This window comes from Dendrobates tinctorius, unplaced genomic scaffold (genome assembly GCF_039654945.1).
Source record: "Dendrobates tinctorius isolate UK_male_01 unplaced genomic scaffold, ASM3965494v1 ptg000007l, whole genome shotgun sequence".
NCBI lineage: Eukaryota > Metazoa > Chordata > Amphibia > Anura > Dendrobatidae > Dendrobates > Dendrobates tinctorius.
In genome coordinates this window covers 26,972,294-26,998,602 of record NW_027361675.1, presented here as the reverse complement: position 1 = coordinate 26,998,602, position 26,309 = coordinate 26,972,294, and the positions used below count along the sequence as shown (strand labels likewise).

The 26,309-nt window shown below is 43.1% G+C and overlaps 2 protein-coding genes across 7 annotated transcripts in view; one reads left to right on the top strand and one right to left on the bottom strand.

The window, feature by feature from the left end:
- CAP1 (cyclase associated actin cytoskeleton regulatory protein 1) overlaps window positions 1-9,447 on the top strand; it is a 28,803-nt gene extending 19,356 nt beyond the window's left edge. For all 4 annotated transcript variants that reach the window (XM_073572936.1, XM_073572937.1, XM_073572939.1 and 1 more), the window contains exons 9-13: window positions 648-838; window positions 6,086-6,209; window positions 6,584-6,666; window positions 8,381-8,524; window positions 8,711-9,447. In XM_073572936.1, the coding sequence (XP_073429037.1) occupies window positions 648-838; window positions 6,086-6,209; window positions 6,584-6,666; window positions 8,381-8,524; window positions 8,711-8,794 (626 nt within the window). In that variant the 3' untranslated portion in view covers window positions 8,795-9,447. The remainder of the gene's footprint in view (window positions 1-647; window positions 839-6,085; window positions 6,210-6,583; window positions 6,667-8,380; window positions 8,525-8,710) is intronic.
- The window catches only part of PPT1 (palmitoyl-protein thioesterase 1), a 40,251-nt gene continuing 23,342 nt past the window's right edge, over window positions 9,401-26,309 (bottom strand). For 2 of the 3 annotated variants that reach the window (XM_073572942.1, XM_073572940.1), the window contains exons 7-9: window positions 18,011-18,109; window positions 17,841-17,912; window positions 9,401-11,371 (exon numbers count right to left, since the gene is read on the bottom strand). In XM_073572942.1, the coding sequence (XP_073429043.1) occupies window positions 11,249-11,371; window positions 17,841-17,912; window positions 18,011-18,109 (294 nt within the window). In that variant the 3' untranslated portion in view covers window positions 9,401-11,248. The remainder of the gene's footprint in view (window positions 11,372-17,840; window positions 17,913-18,010; window positions 18,110-26,309) is intronic. The other variant, XM_073572941.1, reaches the window with a different exon arrangement.

Here is a 26,309-nt window from a genome sequence, read left to right as displayed (position 1 = left end):
ACCCTAACATGTTTGTCTATAATTTTCTTTCTAATCTCCTGAGACAACTTTCCTTCGCTTCCTCTGGTCCATGTTGAGTGTGATGCACTCCATGTCACCAAACAGCACAGAGAGTATCTGCAGCCCTTTATACAAACTCACTCACTGATTCAAGATTGTAGACACCTGTGATGCTAATTATTGGACACACTGCGATTTAACATGTCCCTTTTGTCACATTATTTTCAGGGGTACCATCATTTCTTTCCAGGCCTATTTCATGAGTTTTATTTTTTCTTTTAAATTCTGTGGAAGCATGGTTGAAAAGCAATGTCTGACTTTAATTTTGTTAATTTTCATATTTTTTTTATTTATTACTTTTGTCAGATTCAAGTTATTTCTGTGACCATTGTGGGGTTTTCTGTGATTAAACGAGGGGTACCAACAATTTTGACCACGTGTGTATGCTTTATTATAAAACATGATGGAATTTGAAATAGTTTTTTTTCTTTTATTCCATGAGCATAAGGTATACAAGGGCAGAGTCTGCATTGTGAATCTTGAGATGAGCATTGTTGGTGTACAGAGAATACCAGTGCACATACAATATTATTCCTCCAATAAGTGATGTGACAGTCATAACGATTTGCTTCTCTAATGGATTCTAGCTCTGAAACATGTGCCTGAAGATATGAAGACTCACAAAAATCCTGCTTTAAAGTCTCAGAGCGGTCCAATCCGAAGCGGACCTAAACCATTTACAAGTCCTAAACCAACAAGCATTGGTTCTCCTGCATGCAAACCAGCTCCAAAGAAGGAACCACCAGTGCTTGAACTAGAAGGAAAGAAATGGAAGGTGGTAAGTATGCAATGGAGTAATCAGAGATATGTCTTGGTGTGGTCTGTGGTAACTGTAGTTAAAAGGATGGGGAAAAAAAAAGTTGTAGGCAAAGGAATCATTCAGGTATTATGGCCTAGCTGTCCATCAAGCTTGGAGCTGCAGTAGATTAAGTTGTGGCATAATGCCAATTTAGAGACATATTACTGTACTTTGTTAGCGAAGTGACTATGATTGATCCTTGACAAGGGCAATAGTGGACAAATTATGGTGCAGACCACTTCTCGTCCTAGGAATGCACGACCAAAAGTTCTTTGGGACTTGATTAGGCATGTTGGACAACCAGCATTGCAGAGGATGAAGATAATACCGTATTTTCCCCAATATTTTCCCCCAAATAATAAGCCCTAGCATGATTTGACAGGATTTTTTAGTATGCTTGAAATATAAGCCTTACTCCAAAAATAAGCCCTAGTTTCAGGACCGGTACTTGGAGGGGATGGGGTGAGCGGAGAGCAAACTAGTCACTTGCCCAGGGGCCCTCACTCTTGCAGGCCCCCAGCATTTAAATTCCAAGGTTTAAAACTGCTTAAAGGGAAGGTGCCATCCAAAAAAATTTTTTTTCAGCGATTGAAAAAATGTAAAGAATTAATGTTTACATTTTCTTAAAAAAAATATCATTTTGTTTTTAATTTTGTAAAATATGAAAAATAATTTTAAAAAGTTTGGCATTTCCACTTGTTAACACTAGGGGGAGCAGCTACTGAAATTTGGCGCAAAAACCTAGTGTACAACTAGCTCACATTACTGCCCTGCAGTAATTATGGGTGGAATCTGCTGACATGGGTGTGGTGTCACCCCTCTCCTCCCCTTCTGGGTGTTTGCTAAGGGAAAAGAGAGGATGACATCTAGGAACACAGTGAGCAAGCCACTTTGATGGGGCCTGCAAAGTTACTGACTGTCTTTGCATGCGAAGTCTGGATCAGAACAGGTCATCAATCAGCAGAAATGTTTCCTGGATTTCTGTGAAGCAGACGGTCCATCCATGTGTATAAAACACAGCGCTCTATGTACAATCCCTGGCACCGAACAGGGTGCCCCCCATAGACCAGCACACTGCTCTCCTGAAATACTCTGTGCTGCTGTCACCCTGCTCCTTCCACCATACATCAGGCCCCTGTCGCCTCGCTTTCACACATCGCCAGGACAGGATCTGAGGAGAGGAATGGGGTCTTGGGTCACCGAGGATGGCAGGCAGCAAGAATTCTGGGAGCAGGGTGACAGCAGCACAGAGTATTTCAGGAGAGCAGTGTGCTGGTCTATGGGGGGGGCACAGAGGGAGATATATGGGGGAGGAGCAGGGTGACAGCACCACAGAAATCCAGGAAACATTTCTGCTGATTGATGGCCTGTTCTAATCCAGACTTTGCATGCAAAGACCCCATTCCCCTCCTCAGATCCTGTCCAGGCGATGTGTGAAAGTGAGGCGACAGGCGCAGTCCGGGGTGACGCTGGGAAGCAGGATGAGGGGAAATGTAGCCATACAGTAACGATAAAAATAAGACCCCTTTCTTCAGCTGCCTCACCAGCCCTCCCCTGACTGCACATATTACCTCTGACCCGTGTGCAGGTGCTCAGCCAGCACCACCCTATAATGGGTCCCCTTTTAGCTGATAATACTGCCATAGGGTTCACACTCAATACCACCATATAGTTCACACATAATGCCGCCATATAGATCATACCACCATGTAGATCACACATAAAACCAGCAGGGTGACAGCAGCACAGAGTATTTCAGGATAGCAGTATCACACGGGATAGGATTAGATACACGGCTCAGCAGACAGTATCACACAGGAGAGAATTAGATACACGGCTGAGCAGTCAGCATCACACAGGATAGGATCAGATACACAGCTCAGCAGTCAGTATCACACAGGAGAGGATTAGATACATGGCTTAGCAGACAGTATCACACAGGATAGTCTGCTGATCCGTGTATCTAATCCTATCCTCTGTGATAGTCTGCTGATCCGTGTATCTAATCCTATCACAGAGGATAGGATTAGATACACGGATCAGCAGTCAGTATCACACAGGAGAGGATTAGATACACGGCTCAGCAGACTATCTCACAGGATAGGACTAGATACACGGCTCAGCAGTCAGTATCACACAGGAGAGGATTAGATACACGGCTCAGCAGGCTATCTCACAGGATAGGACTAGATACACGGCTCAGCAGTCAGTATCACACAGGAGAGGATTAGATGTCCAGCAGATGGCCAAGTGTTTTGAAAGAGAAGGGAGCAGCTCCTCCTATGTTTTGCAAGTGCAGGGGCTGCAGCTGGTCTGGTGTTTTGGAAAGAGCAGCTCGGTCTCCAGGAGCTCGTCCTGTATCCTCTCCTGCAGCTGGTATGTGCAGAGTGAACATCCAAACCCTGTTATGCTGGAACAGTACAGCATCCAGGGCTTGCAATAGAGTGTAAATAGAGCTAAAAGGAAAGCCCCGGGCTCTAACAAAATGGCGCCCGCCCACAGAGGTGTGCCCAGTTCACAGCTGATGCTGCTGCAATGATACAGATAGGGTCGGCAGCCGACTCTTGTGTCTTATGCCCAGGGACTGCTGTAAATGAGCATGGAAAGTGTCGTTCAGCAGCCAGAAAGGTACGATGGCAGCCCCCAATGGCTGCATTAATATAGTAAAAAAAAAAAAAAAAAACCATACACACCACTGAGTCGAGCTTAGGGGACAATATCTTTTTATACTATTTTCTTTTTTACATTAAATTATGAAAAAACACGGCACCTTCCCTTTAAGAAGGACCTTTAGGGACTACACTGTCATGTGCCATAATGCTCTGATGAAGCTGCTCGATAGCTACGATATGCATAGAGTTCATTTCCACTGAAATTATATTGCCTGGCACACTGGGTCCTTTATTTATGGGCTCCACACTTTGATGGTATATACCCTCCTTGCACTTTCTAAGTGGTACGCATTTGCATTGTCATTAGGGCTTTATTTATGGTTATGTATATTTAGATATCTGTGCTTGAGAAAGATCCGTATACCCTTTGGGACCGAAACGTCGCACTGTATGAGCACATATCCGGGGATGGGCTAATAAACTACACTCCCATTGAAGTCTCCATGGCATGCTGCTTTCATTTCTGATGGATAGTTTTGAGGTTTGGTATATGCCTGGAAGCGTGCACCCGCTTTTTTTCTTTTTTTTGTGCTGCTTTTTCATTTTTTCATCATAGATGTGTGTATAGTGGGCTTATTCCCACATTATATTGTGTCACATGGGATACTTATTTGTTTCTATGGTAGATCCTTCTTGCATTATCTAAGTGATACTTGTGCTATCTGTGATTACATGTGATTGGATACATATGAGCTTTCTATAGATATCTTAGACTGTGGACTATTGATCAGCTTTGATCTTGCGTATTATATGTGATTTGGACACATTTTGTACGGCTTTGTGTTATTTCCAATATATACTTGCCTTATTACAGGTAATGGATCAGTGTCCATAGATTTACACGTGAGGGTTACCCATTGGGGATTGTATTTACATCCTAATGTCATGGCTTCAGTGTATTTTGGGGATATCTGGTTTTTAATTTTCATAAAGCCTGTTTTTTGTATGAAAACTTTTTCATACACCTGGTGTGCTTTACATAGAAAAAGAAATTGTCTAATGATAAGACACAAAACTTTGGCACAACTCTGAGTTACACCAATATTTTGAATTCTTTTGACATTGTCACAAGTTTCCCGGATAGGGATGCGACACCACAGCTCATCTAATTTGTGATGAGCTGTGGTATTTAGAATGACAAATCTCAGACCTGTCGCTGATTGGGGTCTGATTTCTGGATTGGCAATTGGAGGCGCATTCCACTCGTCAGACAATCAAGATTCATAAAGAGGTTTAACTCCAGCAAGAAAATAACCGGTCTTAATGAATCTGGGCCAATGAATTTAGCACGAAGCTGGAATATTTTCAATTTTAACGCTGTAGCATCCACTGCATGTTTTTTTTGTTCTTAGAAAATGCCTATGAGGTCAAAATTGTCACTGCACAATTTGGTGAATTCATCAAGAGATAGATCTAGGTTAAAAAAATGGGGTAATTTTTCTGCTCTTCTAGCACTATAGGGTCTCTGCAAATTGCGCCTCCATATTATTCCAGCAGATCTCCATTGCAAGTGTCAAATGTCCTCCCTTCCCTCTAAATCCTGCTGTGACCAAACGGTAGATTCCAACTACTCATGGATTTGGGAGAAATTGGAATTGAAATAGCACCTGAGATTTCAAAATGATCACCACATTCCTTTATCAATTCATTGAGGGGTCTCGTTTAGAAAATGGGGTAACTTGTAGACCTCAGGTAATCTAGGAATGTTACATGATGATCACAATTTATATCAGTCAAATTTGCCCTCCAAAAATCAAATGACGCTTTTTAACCTCTGAGCCTCGATGTGTGCCCAAACAGCAGTTTTTGACCACATATGGGGTATTGCCACTTGTGTGAAATTGCGCAACAAATTTTGGGGTCCATTTTCTCCCATTAACCCTTGTAAAAAATGAAAAACTTGAAGCTATATCAATATTCAGTGGAGAGATAAGTATTTGCAGCATATTTTTTTGCTGCAAAAACAAGTGTTGGCTGAAAAAATATGCTTTTTAATGTGATTTTTTTCCCCATGTGAACAGGTGAAAACTGCTACAAAAACTCTGAAAGAAATGACATGTTGCAGATTTGAGAAAAAACTTTGGTTGAAATCTGCAAGGAGGAAATAAGCAGTATGTGCATGATATTTCAGGAGTCTCATTGACTTTGCTCGTTCTGTAAAAATGGCAAAAAAAAATCTAGGCATGAACAATCCCAAAGGGTTTAAAGTCCTACAAATGCACGTCTATAGGTGCTCCTGATAGATGTCAGGGGAGTGCAGATCAGGCAGCTTGAATTTTATATTCCCAGTTCTTTTACTCTCCCGGAACATAAGCCACTGCCAGATGTGTCATGCAAAGGCTTTCTCCTAAATAAAAAATGCAGTAAAGCGTTGTCTCTACAAACCATTGATTTGGCCAATATCTTTTTATGGTGTATGGACACCTTTAGATGAAGCCTGCCAGAAGTCGCACCATCTCTTTATGGTGCTAAACTCCTGGAGCCATCCATCTACTGAAGACTACTAGCTATTTGGCTGACACTCTCATTCATATAAACTGTCTTGTCTTCACAGGAAAACCAGGACAATGCATCTAATTTGGTGATAAGTGACACTGAGCTTAAGCAGGTGGTTTATGTATACAAATGTGTGAACAGCACCCTGCAAGTCAAGGGAAAGATAAACTCCATTACTGTAGGTAAGTAAGCAAAAAAAAAAAAAAAATGTAAGCACAAAAGATATACCCTATTTTGCGGATTATAAGATGCACCCCAAATTTTGAGGTGGATAAAAAAACTTTTTTTTTATTAATGGATAAGAAGCACCACCATTTTGTCTTATTGCTTACCCGGGTGGTGGTGGCTGTGGTGAAGCGGGGTCCCAGGGTCACTGCTGGAGGAGGCAAGAGTGGGGCGTTGCTGCAGGCTGGGATGAGGGAGTGTTCCGATATGCGCCTCTGTGGGTGTTTGGCGGTGGAAATTTTTTGGGGAAAAAGTGCGTCTTATAATCCGAAAAATATGGTAGTTCTAATTTATTTCTTAGTCTTATAACCTCTGTATTAAATTCCTGCAGACAACTGCAAGAAGCTCGGCTTAGTGTTTGAAGATGCCGTAGGTATTGTGGAAATCATTAATGCTCGTGATGTTAAAGTGCAGGTATGATTTATTATATTTTTTTGTATTCTTTCAGTTTGTGCTTTAGCTATTGAATAGAAGAGCAGAGTAGCCAAACTGGACCATCACAGTTTTGACTTTTTTCAAACTTAAGATTGGCTTGTATTTCTGGAAGTGATGGCTACTTTTCTCTGTTGTAGCTAATGGGATGGGAGATGGTGACCATCACTGGCTAAAGATATTGAGCAAGTCAGTTTTGCGTTATACTTCTCTCTTTAGTATCTGTTTGTGGTTTGGTTATGAATTGAGCTGAGTAAACTTGCTGCTTAAATTATATTGCTGGAAGAACATTCAGTAATTGTTTGAGGAAGTATGAATATCGTAAGTATTAAAGGGGTTGTCCAGGTTTGGGATGAAAATCTGTTGTATTGAGACTGGCCGCACACATCCTATCACATACTTACCCGCCTGCGTTCTCCAACGATACCAGAGAATCCTGACAGCGTGTGGTGCGCACACTGTAAGGATTCAGAAGTCACACAGTAAATGTAGACTTTCATCCTAAAACTTGGAAACCCCTCAAACTGTTTCAAAAGTCTATTTACAAAGCAATATCATAAGTCTATAGATTGCCTTTTATTTTCACAAAACTAATCCAACTTTGCAGCTTAACCCAGTTGTGGAAAACTGCAGTGGTCAATAGTAAATTGTAGTGAAAATAATTTAAATTACCTTATTTTTTTGATTACTAGATGCACTTTTTAGCAAGAAAAACTGTTGCTAAAAAAGGGGGTACATCGTATAGTCTATAGTCTCTTCAGAAGGGAAGAGGACTAGAACTCTAGTGCCACTTATAGGAACTAGCAAAAAGTCAATATTCACTAGCCTTGTCACAGGACGTAGGATAAAAGCCAAAACCAAAATCTCAATTTGCAGACACTGTTTCGGGGTACTGCCCCTCATCAGTGCAAAGTGAGAGATCTGGATTGGCTGGGTGAGAGACGCCTGACCGGGATCCAAGGGTAACATTTCACCTTGTGAAGCGTGACCTGTCAAGTCGTATAGTCCAGACACCGCTTCCTAGGAACAAGCACATGGGATATTAAATGGGGTATGTGAACTTTTGATCAGGGTCATTTGGATATTTTGGGTTGCCATCATGGTTTAAAAAGAGAGAACACAGTAATGTGACAATAAATGGCTTCATCCAACCACTAACCATGAGTGGAGAAAAAGTTTTGGGGTTATCATTCATATTCTCTGTAAAAAGGCCAAGAAAGCAAAATTTCTACCGGGGTATGTAAACTTTTGAGCACAACTGTAATTTTGATTAGAAACCGTTTCGTTTGTAAATTGCTATGCAGGCCAATGTATTTCCATGGTTTAAAACTATGATTAGACTACACTGGGTCTGTATATACAGTCACTTTTCCATCCATCTCCTACATTTTGGTAATTTTACAGAATGTGTATATTTGTATTAAGCAGGGGATAAATGGATCCTGACTTTTTTTTTTAAGTCTCTGAGTAGACACCTGTCTGCATAGGAACTGTGGACATAAATGACCTTTGTAAATCATTTTTATTAAAATTAAGTGTTTAAATGTATTAATTGGTTGAGCAGAAAGATTCATAGGACCAGACCGGAGCCCTGTAAACCTCCTCCAATCTGCCAGCGCCTCATCTGAGTAGTAGGCTGGGTGTAACGTCGTCATTCACCATACAGAGTGATTTACAATTGTGTTTTTTTTCTTAGGTGTTGGGTAAAGTGCCAACAATATCCATCAATAAGACTGATGGCTGTCATGTCTATCTAAGCAAGGACAGCCTTAAGTGTGAGATAATCAGCGCCAAATCTTCAGAAATGAATATTTTGGTCCCAGGCAGTGGAGGGGAATTTGTAAGTATGGCTTGCCTGTCCATTGCATTGCCGTTAAATGTTTGGGTTTTTTTTTTATTCTTTTTAGAAGTATATAGCATGTCTGATTTCTTAGTGGACATTTTTCAAATGGACAAATGGTAGCTTTGTCTGCTTGCTAATTCTTCTGTTCTATAGCTCCTAATTATGTACTTTGCTTTATTGCAGAGTGAGTTTCCAGTACCAGAACAGTTCAAGACTGTTTGGAATGGTGAGAAGCTGGTGACTACAGTGACTGAGATAGCAGGGTAGAAGCAGTAACCACCCGCCTGCAGGGACATGGGCTGGACACCATGTCCTCTCCAGCCATCTGTATTCTCTCTGCTGCTTCTTTCTTGAGGATTACTCTAGCTGTAGGTAGAGACCCGATCCTCACAGCTCTATTCTGATAATGTCCTACTGTACCACACCTAATTAGTGCCAGAAGTCCACTGAGAGCTGCTTATGCTAATCTGCTGTCCTAACCCTCCTGTGCCAATTAAAAGGGAGAGGCTGTGACTGTCATAAACGTAATTCTGGGTAGTGGCTGGATGACCTGTAAAATATTAATTGGACCAAAGTTTAAATCGCTAATGAGCACTTTGCAAATGGATCTTGTTCATTTCATACACAGGGAATAATACAACTCCTGACTATTGGCCGACGCTTTTCAGCACTTCCAGGGTTTACTTTTTATACATAAGTATTTTCAGAAATATGCAATGGTTTTCCCTCTTTGAATTACTGTCCTGGCCTGTCACTTCTGTATTGATCCTAAACTAATATAATGCCAATGTGTACTGAACATGTTGTAAGCAGGTTCTGCTCTGCTATTAAGGGAACAGACGCAGTCCTTGCACAGACTGTGGAATACACAAGTTTACAAATCAAGCATTTTATTAAAGATTCAAAATAAAGGAAAATAAGTGTTTTGTTTTTATGAGGGAAAGGGAATGGCTTCCAACAACACAACACCATGGCTCTATTAACTTGCTTTTTCCCCCAGACAACCAGTAAGTGATAGCCACTATCGATCAGCAGAACAGGGAACTTTTCTCCCCATTAGAAAGGAGTGACAATGCGCATGCTTGACCACCACTCTATTTGTACCTTATGGGGCTGCCGAGCTCTGCACTTAGCTTTTTCCGGAAGCCCCATAGCAAATGACTGGAACAGCATTGCTGTATTTTGTAACTGGGATAAAAATTCCTCATTCTGCCAACAAGTGTGGGTCACAGCAGTCAGACACCCACCGATCGCTAAGTTATCCTTCACCTAGATAACTTATTTTTGCTAGACAAACCCTTTAAAGCTAGTACTTGCCAACCATGGCATATTCATGACACTTCTACCAATCTGTGCAACACTGCCTCCTGCAATGATGATTTGTGTTGAGTCGAGATGTTTTACAGGATGGATGGTACAGTGATCAGCAGCAGACCGGGCAAGGGAACACAGGTGTGACGGTGTATAGATCTCATTTTGGACTTATGACATACCTATGAAACTCTACTGATCAGCACATAGAATTGACTTGCTGTAGCTTAAAAACCTACACCACATTTGTGTACAGATTTCTTCAAATTCACAAAGCAGAGATGCTGTAGTTTGTTTTTTTTTTCTATTAGAAAATATTTGGCTGGTGACCAGCTCTAGAAAATAGATTGAGTTGATTACTGTGTGCCCACAAACATGCATGTAAATGATGGGAAATGTGACAAGGATATAAGCCTCTGGGGAATTTTTTTCCATGTACCTAATGTGTATGGCCAGCTTAAAACATATCTAATTAAATATATTTACTAGTGTTAGGAATTTTACCAAAATCAGAGGCATATTCTGCCATCAACGCTGTTGATCGAGCACAGGCAGATCTGGTGGATTGCACAAGTTCCTGAAGTGATCACAGTCCAGATGGCACAGCAATGTAGAAGGCAATGGTTAGGTGCTAGAAGAGCCAGTCAATGTTACTTTAGCCACAGCAGGTAACTGATGAGAACAACCCAACAAGCACAGGCTCCAGTGTTTCTGTAAAATCTGGACAACGCAGTCATTTCCAGAGCTTGCACAGACCATCAAAACTGCCTGTGCTGGATCCACAGAGGTGAGGGAATGTGAATATACTTCAATTTGTTACTTTGGATACATGTATAACATTTTTTCATCTTCTACTCCCTTTTGTGTTTGCTAATTGTGTCAACGGTTGGCGATTTAGTCCTGTTTAATACATGGCTACCTTAGTCATATATTCAGATGTCTTTTCCTATACAGTGAGGTAAATAAGAACTCCCAGAAACTTTTGGCAGCTACTTAATTCCTTTTGAAACAAAGAATTGTACATGTTGAAATCTAACCTACTACTTATTTTTTTACAATGCTGTATCCTGAAAAAAATGGCCCCCAAGAGGAGTACTACTAGGTAGTGACTTATTACAACTATATGCCTACGGACATGTGTGCCTGCAGTTGGGTTTTTGCAGTCATTAGAGCCCTCTAAACCTGGCATTATAGGAAATTTCATATAGCCAAAAAACTAGAATCACATCCACAGCAGTTAAAACAATGTCATGGGGGGGGGGAATCTAAAACCTCCCTGGTAAAGATTGTAAAAAGAGGGAGTGTTATTTGCAGATTAATGTCTGTTAAAGCTATCAGTTAAATTGTACTACTCCAGTGCAATTGGTGGACGCTTTGCACCAAAAACAGTCTCAATAGAAAAGAAAAATGTCAACGGATGAATGGTATGATGTTCTCATTAAACCATTTTTCTGAAAACTGCAAGTGGTCTCCATCTGCGGCCAAAAACACCAACTTTCCAACTTTGTCCATTTCTCTCAAACCCAAACGATCCTATGACAAAAAAAATTGATAAAGCATCAGAAAAAACAAAAAAAATTAAATGCATAGCTCCTGGTTTACCATTGAGATATCTATAACAAAAACTTGCTTAACTTCATTGGGTGACACAATGGCACGCTTTTATAGACCCTTCCACTAGGAGACCGACACCAGTTTACAAACTAGAATGATCAATTTCACCTCCGCTTGCTTTCTACCTCACAGTGGCATTCCAGCCCTATGTGCCATTTATGCTAGGGTTAGGGGGAACAGATCGCCAGCGACCCCTCGTTTCCAATATCTGTAGTGAACTCTGCCTGCATTTCCATACTGTCAGCAGGCCTGAACATGCAAGCCTCCAGTTCATCTGACATTCCCCTAATGATGCAGACTTGCACTAGTTCCACCTTTCCCTTGATAGTCCACCTTCCTGTTGAAACAACTCAGTGGTCCGTGTGGGGGAGCAACCTCTGACTGCCAAAATGCTCCTGTAATACCTTGTGGTAACAAAGCTAGATGCTATTATAGGGCAAAGCTCCTGTTCTGCATTCAGGCCATCACTCCCCTCCCAACTTTGCGTTAAGTCATTCTAGATTGGGTATACTAATAGATCACAAACCACCTGAGTCAACAGTGTGATGCAGCAGCAAAAAAGGCAAACAGTTCTAGGATGTATTGAGAGGAATATAGAGTCTAGATCACATGAAGAAAATATCCCCCTCTACTCCTCGGTCAGGCCTCATCTGGAATACTGCGTCCAGTTCTGGGAAGCACATTTAAAAAAAAAAAACATTGAAAAACTGGAGCAAATTCAGAGAAGCGCTACCAGGACTGCAAACTATGTCCTACGAGGAACGGTTACAGGATCAGGGAATGTTTAGCTTGCAAAAAAAGAAGGCTAAGAGGAGACTTAATAGCTGTCTACAAATATCTGAAGGGATGACACAGTCCTGAGGGATCATCATTCTCATCCGCACATTAAAAACAAGCAATTGAATGAAGCAAAAGGGAGACAATACAGATTAGATATTAGAAAAAACTTTTAAAGTGAGGGTGATCAATGGGTAGAACAGGCTGTCACAAGAGGTAATGAGTAGAGTTGAACGAAGTTTTAAAAATTCAGTTCTGATTACGATCGGCGGTATATTCGGAATAATCGTCAAACAAATTCAGCACGAATAGGGTACCGAAATGGCAAATTCAGAGTCGGTGACCGAATCCAAACATATTTGCTCAACTCTAGTAATGAGATCTCCTTCAATGGAAGTCTTCAGAGGCTGGACTAAAATCTGCGATGGTTTAGTGAATCCTGCGCTGAATTGAGCAGAGGGTTGGACAAAATGACCCTGGAGGTCCCTTTCAACTTAACATTCTATGAGCAATATTCTTTTAATGGGACTCTGTCAGCATAGAATGACTGTTAAAACAAAGTTCCGCCACTTGGTGCTTCATGGCAGAGTCAGTCATTTAAATATCTGTATAGAAGTGTACAGCATGACGGAAGCAGTCTGATCCAAACTCACTCCAGTGTGAACAGAGTATTGGAGAGCAGCACCTGCTATACCAATATGAATGTTTGGCTCAGCTGCTCCTGCTTCACCCACCTGTGGCTGGTGAGTCCTGCTACATTCAACGCCCATATTGAAAGGATTTACAGTGTGATGTGAGCAGGATCAAGCCAGGAAAATTTAACATTGCGTACACACACACCTCCACTTCATCCACTGGGAAGCACTGCATCTACACTTCAAGTTTTTTTCTTTCCAGTCAGGGGCCCCTAAACCCAGAAGAGTGGAATCTTCTTCCAAATGTCTCATCAATGGGGTTCTCTTGATGTGGGAATTTTTGCATCATGTGTATACCATTGACATCTATCTTATGGTGTCAAATCAGGAACCTTTGGACTTTTGTGGTTTACCCGATTATCACTCCTTGAAACTAGTTTGCTATACTTTCATCTTGTTTTTCCTGTCTTGAAGTCTTACGTCAATGCAGATAACATCCCAGTCTTGCTTTTTCTGTCCTACCTTACTCTGCGCTAGCAATCAAGCCTTCTCCTTAGGATGTGGTCCACTACGCTGAAGCTTGGGCCTGTCCCCTAGTTTGTTACCTGGCAGGCCATCCTTTGTTCTATCTTCCGGAAGCTCCCTTCATGTAAGTCTGCATTCCTGGTGGCCTCTACTCCTTTTCTGAGCCTTCAGATGCTCATTTATAATAAAAAAAAATCACCAGGTCAAGGGCTTCTCAGAACCTGTGCCATTTTCCTTCAGAAGCTGGTCACTGCAGCTGGCATTTATGAAGTAAATTCTCTTGCTAGCCCCATCTCTGTCCCATCCAAGCATTCTCTGCCTTGCCTGGATGTGATGAGGACATCATTCCCTCTATTTGTCTGTCATAAAGCTGCCAGCTTTCCAATTTCTTTTCATGGCTCATAGGGGACCACAATATGGTCCAGCAAAATTTTAACCAATCATTTCATAATGCAGTTGGTTTAATATTATGGAACCCTACAAGGTGAAGGGTACAGTTCCTCCCTTTCGGTCTGCTCCTAGAGTATCCTGGTAGTTGGGCATTAGGCTTTCATACCCCAGGTATGGAAAGCTGCCACAGGGGCTTCTGTTCTCACCTTCACAGAGTTTCATTAGGTGACACCATGGCATGTGCTGTTTCAGGCTTAAAAGGGAACTGACAGCCGGCCTCAATGCAGAGTTGCTGTCAGTCAGTGCTAGGTACGCGGTTACAGCTGCCGCCTTCTATACACAGAGCGGTAACAAACCATGCTGACGCTGCCCCTGTGACTGAACGCCAAATGCTGAACACTGCCGGGAGGGGGGGATAAATTTAATTTCCTCCCATCTAAGAGCAGATGCTGCAGTGCCACAACACTAACCTGCAGATTAACCCCATATCTTCAGGTTTTTCACATGATAGGAGGCCTAAGTTGAATAGTGCTGCAGTCTACTGTGTACCAGTCTGCACTACAGATTTTCCTTTCTTCCCAACTCTATGGGACTACTTTTGAATGTTCCACGGTACTTGGTCCCCCACTGAGATCCCATGGGGCTGGTGACCTACTGTTCTACAAGGGGACAATAGGTAGGATTTAGTGGAGCCACACTACTTCTAATTTTAATGCATCCTTAAAGGGGTATACACACCTTTAGTTAACTGGCCAATTTGCCGTCAGTATGATATTTTCTTCAATGATATTATAAATAAGTGGTTATATGGGTAGTGGAGGTTTATTTAAACGGATGCATGTAGTATGATGCTACTGATTATAGAAGCACTGGCACTATGTAATCTCTGGTTATCCATTTATCTTTCCACCCACTAAAGACTACTTTGTGGACAGTGTTTTTTTATACCTGTGTCCAAGTATTTCCTTTTTTTTTGGTACTATGCGTTTTGATGTTTATGCCTAGTCTTTTCTGGACATACTTACATGAACTTTGCTATATTTAACTGCAGAATATATTGCTCCATTTTTTATGGTACAAGAGACAAATGTAGCATGACAAAAACAAGTAAAACTTGCTGGAAAAATGCCTAGTGTAAACATAGCCTTATTCTTTTTCCTTACCTGAGGTCAGTTGTCCTGATATCTTTGGGATTTCCTTCCCCCTTATTGACATGTTGCTCTCCTACTGTGTATAATCTACGGGCAGAACCAATACTTTTTTTCTACCTAGTGCTAGGGCCTATAGCTAGAGTACTGTGTCCCCAATGAATTGAACAAGAAAGTTATTTTATGGCAAGTACAACAATCCAAGTATTGCAGTGTAAACGTCCTACATTTCAGCAATGCTAGGAGTAGCTAAAGCCCCATTTCTGCGCCCTACAATTGTATATCTGCTGACCAAACCAAGTGCCTCCCTCTACAGATAAGTCTCACAGTCTGAAAGATTAGTAGACCTGCGTTCCTATGAAAGCTCCTTTCACAATAATTTTGCAGTGTAAACAGGCTGCTGATCATAAGATGAACAAACAGAATTCTTGTTTGTCAAGTGAAATGATTTTTCAGCTTTTTTAAAGATCATTGTTCTCAACAGCGCATTGTCCTGAGTAAACAAGACTTGTGCTGCCTTGAAAAATGGCAGCATCATTTTGCGTGGTCAGACTGTTGTGGTGTAGTAACCACTGTGTCCGCTAGGGGGCGCTGTGTGGATGTCCCAGGAGAAAGGATGAATGGGAGAAAGGATGAATGGCAGAATACTGAATGGCCATTATGTATCTCAAAGTGGGTGGATTTGAGATGGAGACTTGTGTGTTGATCAGCAGTGATACTGCTGAGGTGCTGCTTTAATGTGACAGGGAGAAGTCTCCAGGTAACTAGGGAGATGGGCGGGCCAGTTACTTACAAACCCACCCAGGGGGTGTGTATAAAGAACACTGTTGTAAAGAATGTGAGTGTTCGAAGGACCTGTGATTAGGTCATAGTCATGTGACCCGGTGGGCGTGACTATGAACCATATAATGTGGCCAGGGTAGGTCACATGGGTGAATGCTGGGATCCGGTTGGTCCAGTGTAGAAGGTCCCGCTGAGATGGGGCTTCCTGGCTAACAGCCTGTGAAGTGGCTGGGAGTAATGGCAACGTGTGCCTGTTAGTTCCTAGGAGGGAAGGGACGTCTGCAACATGATAAAGGAACCATGAGGTTACCGTGACGTGGGTGAGATAACCGAGGCTAGAAAGCCTGTGTATGCATAACCTGTATGACTACAGAGTAACAGAGCTGAACTCTGTTACGGACGCTATACTGTTAAGTGAACTTTATGTTGCTGTTATGGGTTTATGCTGAATAAACCACATGGACTGTAATGTCTTTATGGAAAACTTGTGTCGGATCTGATTTTGTGGCTGCTGAGCGAGTATCCCCTACTTGAATGACAGCGCTACCTCACAATGTGTAAACAGGCTTTTAAACAGCCGCCAATCAGAAAATAGTTACTAGTCGGCATTTGTTTAGTGCTGCTGTTCGGTTTGTGTAAATTAATCCTTACGCGGAATAACCACATAAGACATGTATACAGTGCGTTGCGAAAGTATTCGGCTCCCTGGAACTTTTCAACCTTTTCCCACATATCAAACATAAATATGCCAAATGTAAATTTTTGGTGAAGAATCAACAACAAGTGGGACACAAATGTGAAGTTGAATGAAATTTATTGGTTATTTTAAATTTTTGTGAAAATTAAAAAAACTGAAAAGTGGGGCGTGCAATATTATTCGGCCCCTTTACTTTCAGTGCAGCAAACTCACTCCAGAAGTTCATTGTGGATCTCCGAATGATCCAATGTTGTCCTAAATGACTAATAATGATAAATATAATCCACCTGTGTGTAATCAAGTCGCCGTATAAATGCACCTGCTGTGTGATAGTCTCCGGGTTCTATTTGAAGCACAGAGAGCATCATGAAGACCAAGGAACACAACAGGCAGGTCCGTGATACTGTTGTGGAGAAGTTTAAAGCCGGATTTGGATACAAAATGATTTTCAAAACTTTAAATATCCCAAGGAGCACTGAGCAAGCGATCATATTGAAATAGAAGGAGTATCATACCACTGCAAATCTATCAAGACCCGACCATCCCTCTAAACTTTCATCTCCAACAAGAAGACAGATCAGAGATGCAGCCAAGAGGCCCATGATCACTCTGGATGAACTTCAGAGATCTACAGCTGAAGTAGGACAGTCTGTCCATAGGACAACAATCAGTCGTACACTGCACAAATCTGGCCTTTATGGAAGAGTGGCAAGAAGAAAGCCATTTCTCAAAGATAGCCATAAAAAGTGTTGTTTAAAGTTTGCAACAAGCCACCTGGGAGACACACCAAACATGTGGAAGAAGGTGCTCTGGTCAGATGAAAGCAAAATCGAACTTTTTGGCAACAATGCCAAACGATATGTTTGGCGTAAAGGCAACACAGCTCATCACCCTGAACACACCATCCCCACTGTCAAACATGGTGGTGGAAGCATCATGGTTTGGGCCTGCTTTTCTTCAGCAGGGACAAGAATGGGCAAGAATTTCAGTCTCTCGATGTACAAAACTGATAGAGACATACCCCAAGCGACTTGCAGCTGTAATCGCAGCCAAAGGTGGCGCAACAAAGTATTTTTTAAAGGGGCCGAATAATATTGCACGCCCCACGTTTCAGTTTTTGAATTTCCACAAAAATTTAAAATAACCAATAAATTTCGTTCAACTTCACAATTGTGTCCCACTTGTAAATCTTTGGTGAAGAATCAACAACATTTGGTATCTTTATGTTTGAAGCATGATGTGTGGGGAAAAGGTTGAAAAGTTCCAGGGAGCCGAATACTTTCACAACGCACTGTATGAACATAGGTTTTGAATCACAAAGTAAACTAAAATATGCCAGTATATTTGGCTTAAAGCGAATATATCAACACAAGTCTTAAGAGCTTTACACAAAAATTTGGAAGGTGATAAAATATAAATATTTAGACCTTTACCTCTATATACAAAGAACTCTCTTGTAATGCAATAGTCTCTTTGCTTTGTCCAGGTCTATAGAATCCAAACCACTAGAAGAAAAAGAATCAGTCATGAACATTCCTAACCTGGGGCTGAGACTAAGAAATTAAAATAATTAGGATTATTCTGGCTATTAACTTATATGAACCTCAGAGTCTACAGGATCCACCATGGAGTCCTTGAGGAATTTCACCATAACAAACTTTTCTAAAGTTTGAAGATTGCGCTTGTAACTCTCATTTATACCCTGTTAAGATAGAACATAAATTAGAAAAAAAAATACAAGCTAAAATAACTAATAACTACTACATTCGGAGTCAAAAGTTTTGAGACTGGCGCAAATTATGGTTGTCAAAGTTTGCTACTTCAGTTTTTATGGTGGCAATTTCCACTAACTGCATTGTTAGGATTAGTGATCAGATGAGTAAGAAAACTATCAATTCTCAAAATGGAATAGACTAACAGACACACAAATCATGAAACACTGCCAGCACAGATTAGGCAAGAATGGGTTGTCACTAGTGAGGAGCGAGTATACTCGTTGCTCGGGTGTCCTCTGAGTATTTTGGCATGCTCGGAGATGGCGTTTTCGGTCGCCTCAGCTGCATGATTTGCGGCTGCTGGACAGGCTGAATACATGTGAAGATTCCCTAACAAACAGGCATTCCTCACATGTATTCAGCCTGTCCAGCAACCACAAATCACACAGCTGCAGACAGAAACAATCTCCGAGCACGCCAAAATACTCGGAGATCACCTGAGCAACGAGTATACTCGCTCATTACTAGTCACGATTTGGCCTAGAAGTGGATATCCAACATGCCGGGGGAATTGTATAACTCTTGATAATTAAGGGTCAATACTGTAAACTTTGGCAATGGTGCAGGATAGAAAGCAGACAGTGCAAATCTGCCGCAAAGTGCTGGTAATAGTCTTGTCCTGAAACTCGCTCAGTCTTTGTATAAACCTGATGTATTTGTCAATAAAAGAGTAAAAACTTAAGAAATGGCTATAAATGCACTTCTGTAACCATAGAAACATCTGACTAAAAGACTGAAACAGCAAAATCTGAAACTAAAATTTGTCAAGTCTCAAAACTTTTGGCCATGACTATTGTAAGCTCACCTGCCACAATGACATATGGAGGGTAAGAATGTTGAATTGCTTGGCTTCTACAGCCTCTACGTATCATAGTACACAGATTCCAGAACACTCCTGTCTGTAAAGGTCCCCATAAACAGACTCATTCGTGACAGGTTTGGCCGACATCCTATTTTATCTTGTATGGGGGCACCGGCTGACGGAGAGTATGTATCAACATATCCCTGTGATTTTGAGATTGTTTTTATGTCACACATTATACAGTAAATTTAGGTCGATATGTTGTGGTTTTTTTGTTGTTTTTTTTTAAATAATCAGAAATTAACATATTTCTTAAAACTTGCCATTTTTAAATTTTAACTGGATTAACCCTTTAACGACTAGAGCTACTTTTGGTTTTGCATTTATTTTTTTTGCTCCCCTTTTCCCAGAGCCATAATTTTTTTTATTTTTCCTTCAAAATGGCCATGTGAGGGCATGTATTTTGCGGGACGAGTTGTACTTTTGAACAACACCATTGGTTTTACCATGTCGTGCACTCAAAAACGGGAAAAAATTCCAAGTGCGGTGAAATTTCAAAAAAAGTGCAATCCCAGGGTTTTTTTTTTTTTTTTGTTTCTCCACTGACTCTCCGGTCAGTGGAGAGTCATTTTCGCCCTCTGCCGGTCTGTAGCTTTGTTGTCCCAAATGTCTGCTGCTTGACCTTGTTGTAATGGACTGCCGTCTTAGAAATGTTAAGGATGGAGGCAACATGACGCTCACTGTATCCCTCTGCTAGTAAAGCCAGAATTGAGCCCTTCTTTTCCTCATTCAAGACTTTTCTTTTCAGCTCCTTTGGCATGGTTAAAAGTTATTTTTTCATTCCTATTACTTTTGGGATATTACTAGCACTTGTTTTGCCATCCAGCTTGTCCTATTGCAAGAAGATTGTGAACACCACAGCAGGGTTTTTTTTATACTTTCCTTCGTTAAATAAGATTTGGTTCAGGTGATCACCTAATCAGAAGCACATTAAGTAGAATGAGGTGTACTCTGGTTGGAATTCAACTGATACTGGAATGGAATGGCTGTCAGACATGTAGAGAAGCTGATTTTTATAAAACTGTGCAGTGGTCTCTTAATTTTTGCCAGAGCTGTATATATAAGTAACAATAATAAAATCCACTTTAAGTGTTCACTTCCATTTACCTGGTCCCCTCGATGTAAGGTTTTCTCGGGTAACAATTTCTGAACTGGTCACTTATACTCCAGTTCATTTTTCTTTTTTGGTTACGTAACTTCTGAACAGTTCACTATAGCTGGCGGACTCTATGGCTGTTATTTGGCATGGCAACAACCATCAGGACCACACAGTCATGATCTCAGGATGCTGATGGGGTTAAAGAAAGAGCCCCCCCACACTCTTAACTATCTAGATGCAGTAGTCACTACCCTGTTTCCCCGTAAATAGGGCGCCCCCCGAAAGTAAGCCATGCTAGGGGGAGCACTGTGCCTGCTAATATACGGCCACCCCCCCCCCGAAAAGTATTAAGTTACGTACCAGTAACGGTATTTTTCGGAAGTCCATGATAGCACCACGAGAGAGGGGATCCACCCTTCAGGAACAGGAAACCTACAGATACAAAAGGGCGGCACCTCTCCCACGCATCAGTTGGATTACAGAACTTGAGAGGCTACCATGGTTAGTACACAGCATATAATATATACAACCTATCTATCCTATTTACCAAAACATTTTTTTTTTTTTTTTTACACCATCTCCCACATAAGGTAATTTCGTGAACAATTTTCTAAAGGACTGTACCCCTATATGTGAACAAGGGAGGGAACTAAGGGTGCTGTCATGGGCTTCCGAAAAATACCGTTACCGGTACGTAACTTAATACTTTATTCGGACTCCCATGACAGAACCACGAGAGAATTACAGAGATGTAAAACTAATTTAGGGAGGGACTACAGCCTGCAGCACCCTTAGCCCAAAGGTGAGATCTGAGGAGGCACCCATGTCTAACCGATAGTGGTTAAAAAAGGTGGAAGGAGATAACTAGGTGGCCGCCTTACATATCTGGTCAATTGACACTCCCGATCTCTCTGCCCAAGATGATGCCATGGCACGAGTGGAATGCGCCCTCAAATTCTGTGGAGCCGGACCACCACCTGCTGTGTAGGCAAGAGAGATAGCCTCCCTAATCCACCTTGCTAACGTGCGTTTTGATACTCTACAACCTTTCCTGGGACCTTGGAAGGATAAGAATAATGCATTCTCCTTTTTCCAAGGATCCGTGGCTGATAAATATTTAAGTAAGCATCTCCTAACATCTAATGCCTGAAGTTTTTGTTCCTTAGGATTGGTTGGATTAGGGAGGAAAGAAGACAGAACTATCTCTTGTGTCCTGTGAAAGTGTGATGCTACTTTGGGAAGGTATGCCAGGTCCGGCCTTAGGATTACTCTATCTTGTAAGAACTCTGTAAGGGGGCAATCTGGAAAGTGCCTGTATGTCGCTTACTCTACGTGCGGAAGTTATCGCTACCAGAAACGCTGCCTTAAGAGATATAATCTTTAATGAGGCCGAATCCAGAGGTTCAAATGGTCTGTCATGGCCGTAAGGACTAAATTTAAGTCCCAAGGTACACATCTGTCTTTGTGTATGGGTCTCGATCTAGCCGCTGCTTTGATGAACATCGCTACCCAATAGTTATTGGCAATATCACATGCAAACAGGGCCCCTAAGGCTGAGACCTGTACTTTTAATGTACTTGTGGAGAGACCCAATTCGAGACCCCTCTGGAGAAATTCCAGAATTTGTTTCGTGGGAATTCCGTCCCTGACATCAAACTGAAAGGTGGACAGGAATTGCCTCCAGGTTCTAGCATAGATGTTTGTGGTAGTTTTTCTGCTGTTTAGGAGGGTATCAATTAAATTTTTGGAGAACCCTCTATCCTTTAATAGTGTCCTCTCAAACACCACGCCGTCAAATGGAGTCCCGCTACCTGTGGGTGGCCGACTGGCCCCTGGTAGAGGAGATCCGGAAGGTTCGGCAGTACCCAGGGATCGCATACAGACATGGTCCTCAACCATGTGAACCAGGTCCTCCTGGGCCAAAAGGGGGCAATTAATATGACCCTTGCCCGATCTTCCTTACTACCAGAGGTAAATTTAATGGCGGAAAGGCATATGCTAGAGAGAAGTCCCATCTTATCAGGAGGTCATCCACTGCCAGTGGATTTTCCCTGGGATTCAGAGAGCAGAACCATTTTTCTCTCCTGTTTTCTCTGGTGGCAAAGAGGTCTACCTCCGGCTGACCCCATTTGCGGACAATCTGGTGGTAAATATCCATGTTTAAAGCCCATTCTCCTTGCTTTAGGGCCCTGCGGCTTAGAAAGTCTGCCTTCACGTTGTCTTTTCCCCTGATGTGGAGCGCAGTTAAAGATCGAAAATTTTTCTCGGCTATCTGAAGGAGACGTTCAGTTATCCGCATCAGGGCGTCGGAGCGAGTTCCACCTTGGTGGTTGACATAGGCTACTGCTATCTGGTTGTCCGAGAGTATCCTCATATGATGGCCCTGTAGGTACATGATGAGTTTTTTGACTGCCAACTCAATCGCCAATAGCTCCCTCTGGTTAGATGAGGTCTCAGCATCGGAGTCCCAATGTCCCTGTACCACTATGTCCCCCATATGGGCCCCCCAACCAAAAGGACAAGCGTCTGTGGTTATAATGCGGGTTATCTTTGTCACCCAGGGCACCCCCGAGGCTAAGTTTCCGTCATCGAGCCACCACCTAAGAGATGTAAGAGACGAGGGGCTTAGCAATACTTGACCCTGTAAGGAGCCTTCTAAGGCCCTGCTATTAACCAGGACGTCTTTCTGAAGGGCTCTAGTGTGGAATTGTGCCCACTTGACTGCTGGAATACATGAGGTTAGAGAGCCTAACAGAGACATGGCCTGCCTGAGGGTCATGGAGGGATTATCAATTGCCCGAAGAACCTGCTGCTGTATCTGTTGTAATTTATCTAATGGTAACAGACACTGCTGAGTTTCTGAATTTAATAGCAAGCCTAGAAACTTCTGGACCCTTAAGGGCTGAAATCGGGATTTCTCGTAATTTATTATCCATCTGAGGTTCTCTAATCTGGACTTCGCTCTCTCTATCTGGGATAGACAATGGTCCACCGAATTTCCCACAATCAAAAAATCATCTAAGTATGGGACAATTAAGATGTCAACTTCCCGTAAATGAGCCATAACTTCGGCCACTATTTTTGTAAATACCCGGGGCGCTGCTGAGAGACCAAAGGGAAGGGCTCTATACTGATAATAACGGACTATACCGTCTATTGAAACCGCCACTCTCAGGAACTGCTGGAAATCTGCGTGGATAGGTACATGATAGTACGCGTCTTTCAAGTCCACGACTGCCATAAAACACCCTTCAAACAGCATTTTTATTGTTGAATTGATGGATTCCATCTTAAAGGTGCGATTAACCAAAAACTCATTAAGGAAATGTAAATTAATAATCGTTCTAAATGTTTTATCCGGTTTTTGGATTAGGAATAAGGGAGAGTAGAACCCTCTACCTCTCTCAGATTCCGAAACCTCTATTTGGACGTTTTTCTGGCACAGGCTCAAGACCTCCGCTTCTAAAGCAGCTTGTTCGAGGGGTGAAGATCTTAAGGGAGTTGGTTTAAAGGTATCTCGTGGGACCTGAGTGAACTCCAACCTAAGCCCGGTGGATATTACATTGCGCACCCAGTCACTATTGGTGATCTGTAACCATGCTGGGAGGAAGGATGACAGTCTACCCCCCACGGGAATTGCTAGTCATTGATTCTGTCTCTTTCGTTCTCTCGACGAGTGCCTGAACATGAAGCCCGTACCTCCTCTTCTTCTATCCTCCGATCTGGGACGGTCTCTAGTAGGTGAAGGATTGCGCCTTCTCCCCTGACCGAATCTCCTATTAAATGGACGTCGGTAGGACGCAGACCAAAGATTTGGGAATTTTTTCTTATCGGACCCGGCCTTCTCAAGCAGTTCGTCCAGGACTGCACCGAACAAATGTTCCCCCTCACACGGGATAGTACAGAGTTTCGCCCTGGATTGAATATCTCCCGGCCAGCACTTTAGCCACAGGGCTCTACGAGCCGCATTAGAGAGTCCTGCTGCCCTGGCGGCCATTCTTACGCGCCCCCCTTAATTGGGCCCCCTCCCAGCTTGCCCAGTCACTGGTCGGTGGTCCAGCGCTTACCGGCGCCCTTTCTGATGGGCGCCGTCATCTTGGGCCTGCGCAGTAGCGCCGCGACCCGGAAGCGCTGCCAGGTTCCGCCCCCGACGTCACCGCGACCCCTGCACGTGACCGGAAGTGACACAGGACGCCTGGGCGCTCCTTACACAGCGCTCCCCGCCCCCGGCACCATGCAGCCATACCGCCCACCGACCGCGCCGCTGACCTGGAGGGCATACTGACCGGCGGCGCCGGTCTCTTCACTGGAGACAGCCATCCTCCGGACGCTGCTTCCTGCCATCCACGCCACGCGCCCATCCAGGACCACCGTGGCGTCTTCCAGGAGCTCCGCACCGGCCGAGGTAGGAGATCTCCCCGCTACCTGCACCGGCTGGCCGGCCTGGGCATCCGGAATTTCATCTGTAGGATGCTGTCCCCTCAGCAACAGGAAACCAACTGATGCGTGGGAGAGGTGCCGCCCTTTTGTATCTGTAGGTTTCCTGTTCCTGAAGGGCGGATCACCTCTCTCGTGGTGCTCTCATGGGAGTCTGAATAAATAAGGCATACCTTGTTCTGTGCATGGGGCATGCAGTTGTGTCTCGCTCCCGCTGTCCCATGCCCGCCACTGCAGCCACGCTGTTCGCTGGAGTTAATCACAGCCTCGGAGCTGTGTGCCGATCTCCACCCATGAGCCCTGCGCCAATCACAGCGCAGGAACCATGGGCCAGCTGACGTCATCCATAGCCTCTGATTGTTCCTGGGCTGTGATTGGCCCAGGGCTCCTGCGCTCTAATTGGCCCAAGGCTCCTGCACCACCAAAGCACTGAAAGCAGCACCGCGGAGGAAACCAGTAAGAAAGTGAAAGTGTGTGTACAGTACACACATGGGAGGCTGCAGTGGGATACTGTGATAATGGGAGGCTGCAGTGGGATGATGGCAGGCTGCAATACTGTACTGTAGAATGATGGGGGCTGTAATGGAATGATGGGGGTGCTGTATTGGGGACTGTAAAGGGATGATAAGGGCTGCAGTGGGATGATGTGGGATGATGGGAGGCTGCAATACTGTACTGTAGAATCATGGGTGCTGTATTGGGGACTGTAAAGGGATGATGGGAATATTTGGGGCTGCAAAATGATGATGGGGCTGCTACGGTAAAGGAACTGCTGTGGGTGATTGTTACGGTGGCGGTACAGTGTCCAGAAAGTGTGTGGGAGCCATTTTAGAGCCCTTATGTTTTGTGGCCCTGTGTGGGAGTCAGGCAATTACAGTACCGTACCGTAGTGTGTTACTTTGATTCGTTGTCTGCTTTTCTGCTGAACGGTCTATATTTCTGACTACTGGTTTTACGCTACAGAACGTTCCTTATGTAAGGCTAGAGTGCGCTGGAATGTTTCTCTTGAAAATGACACCCCCCCCCCCCCCCCCCCCCCCGAAAATAAGACATGGTGCAACTTTCGGAGCAAAAATTAATATAAGACGGTGTCTTATTTTCGGGGAAACAGCGTAGTAACAGCAGAATCTAAGTGGTTAAACCGCCAATGGTCGAAGCCAACACTAATTGTGACTGATGTCAGCTATAGCGTACAGCTGCTGGATTGTCACCCATCGGAGGATGCTATTCTCTTATATCTCAGGTCAATTTTAAGTCGAATTGGTGGTCACTAGGGGGTTAAACTTTGTAACCCTTATATCTTACAAGCTCAATCTTTAAACTAATTGATACATTTTAAAAAGGTGTCCACTGCCTTTAAGGGTACATTCCCACGGTCATTAAACGCTGTCGGTTGGATGCTGCGTACATCCTCAGCGTCCAGATGTTACAGCATAGGGAATGGGATTTCAAGAAATCTCATGCCCACTATGCGTGCACAGACGCCCGCAGATCATCCACGGAGACGGACATGCGACGCGTCTTTTCAGACCGCAGCATGTCAATTTATCTTGCGAAGACGCGAGCCTCCGCAAGAGAAATCTCACCCGTACAATGTATTGGATGCGGTGTTTCTGCACGGTTCAATGAACACATGCGGATTCACCTGAGTTCAACAGCCGGCAGCGCTTTGGATGCAACGGACATGTGCCGTGTCCAAAGCGCTGATAATTACTGACCGTGGGAACAA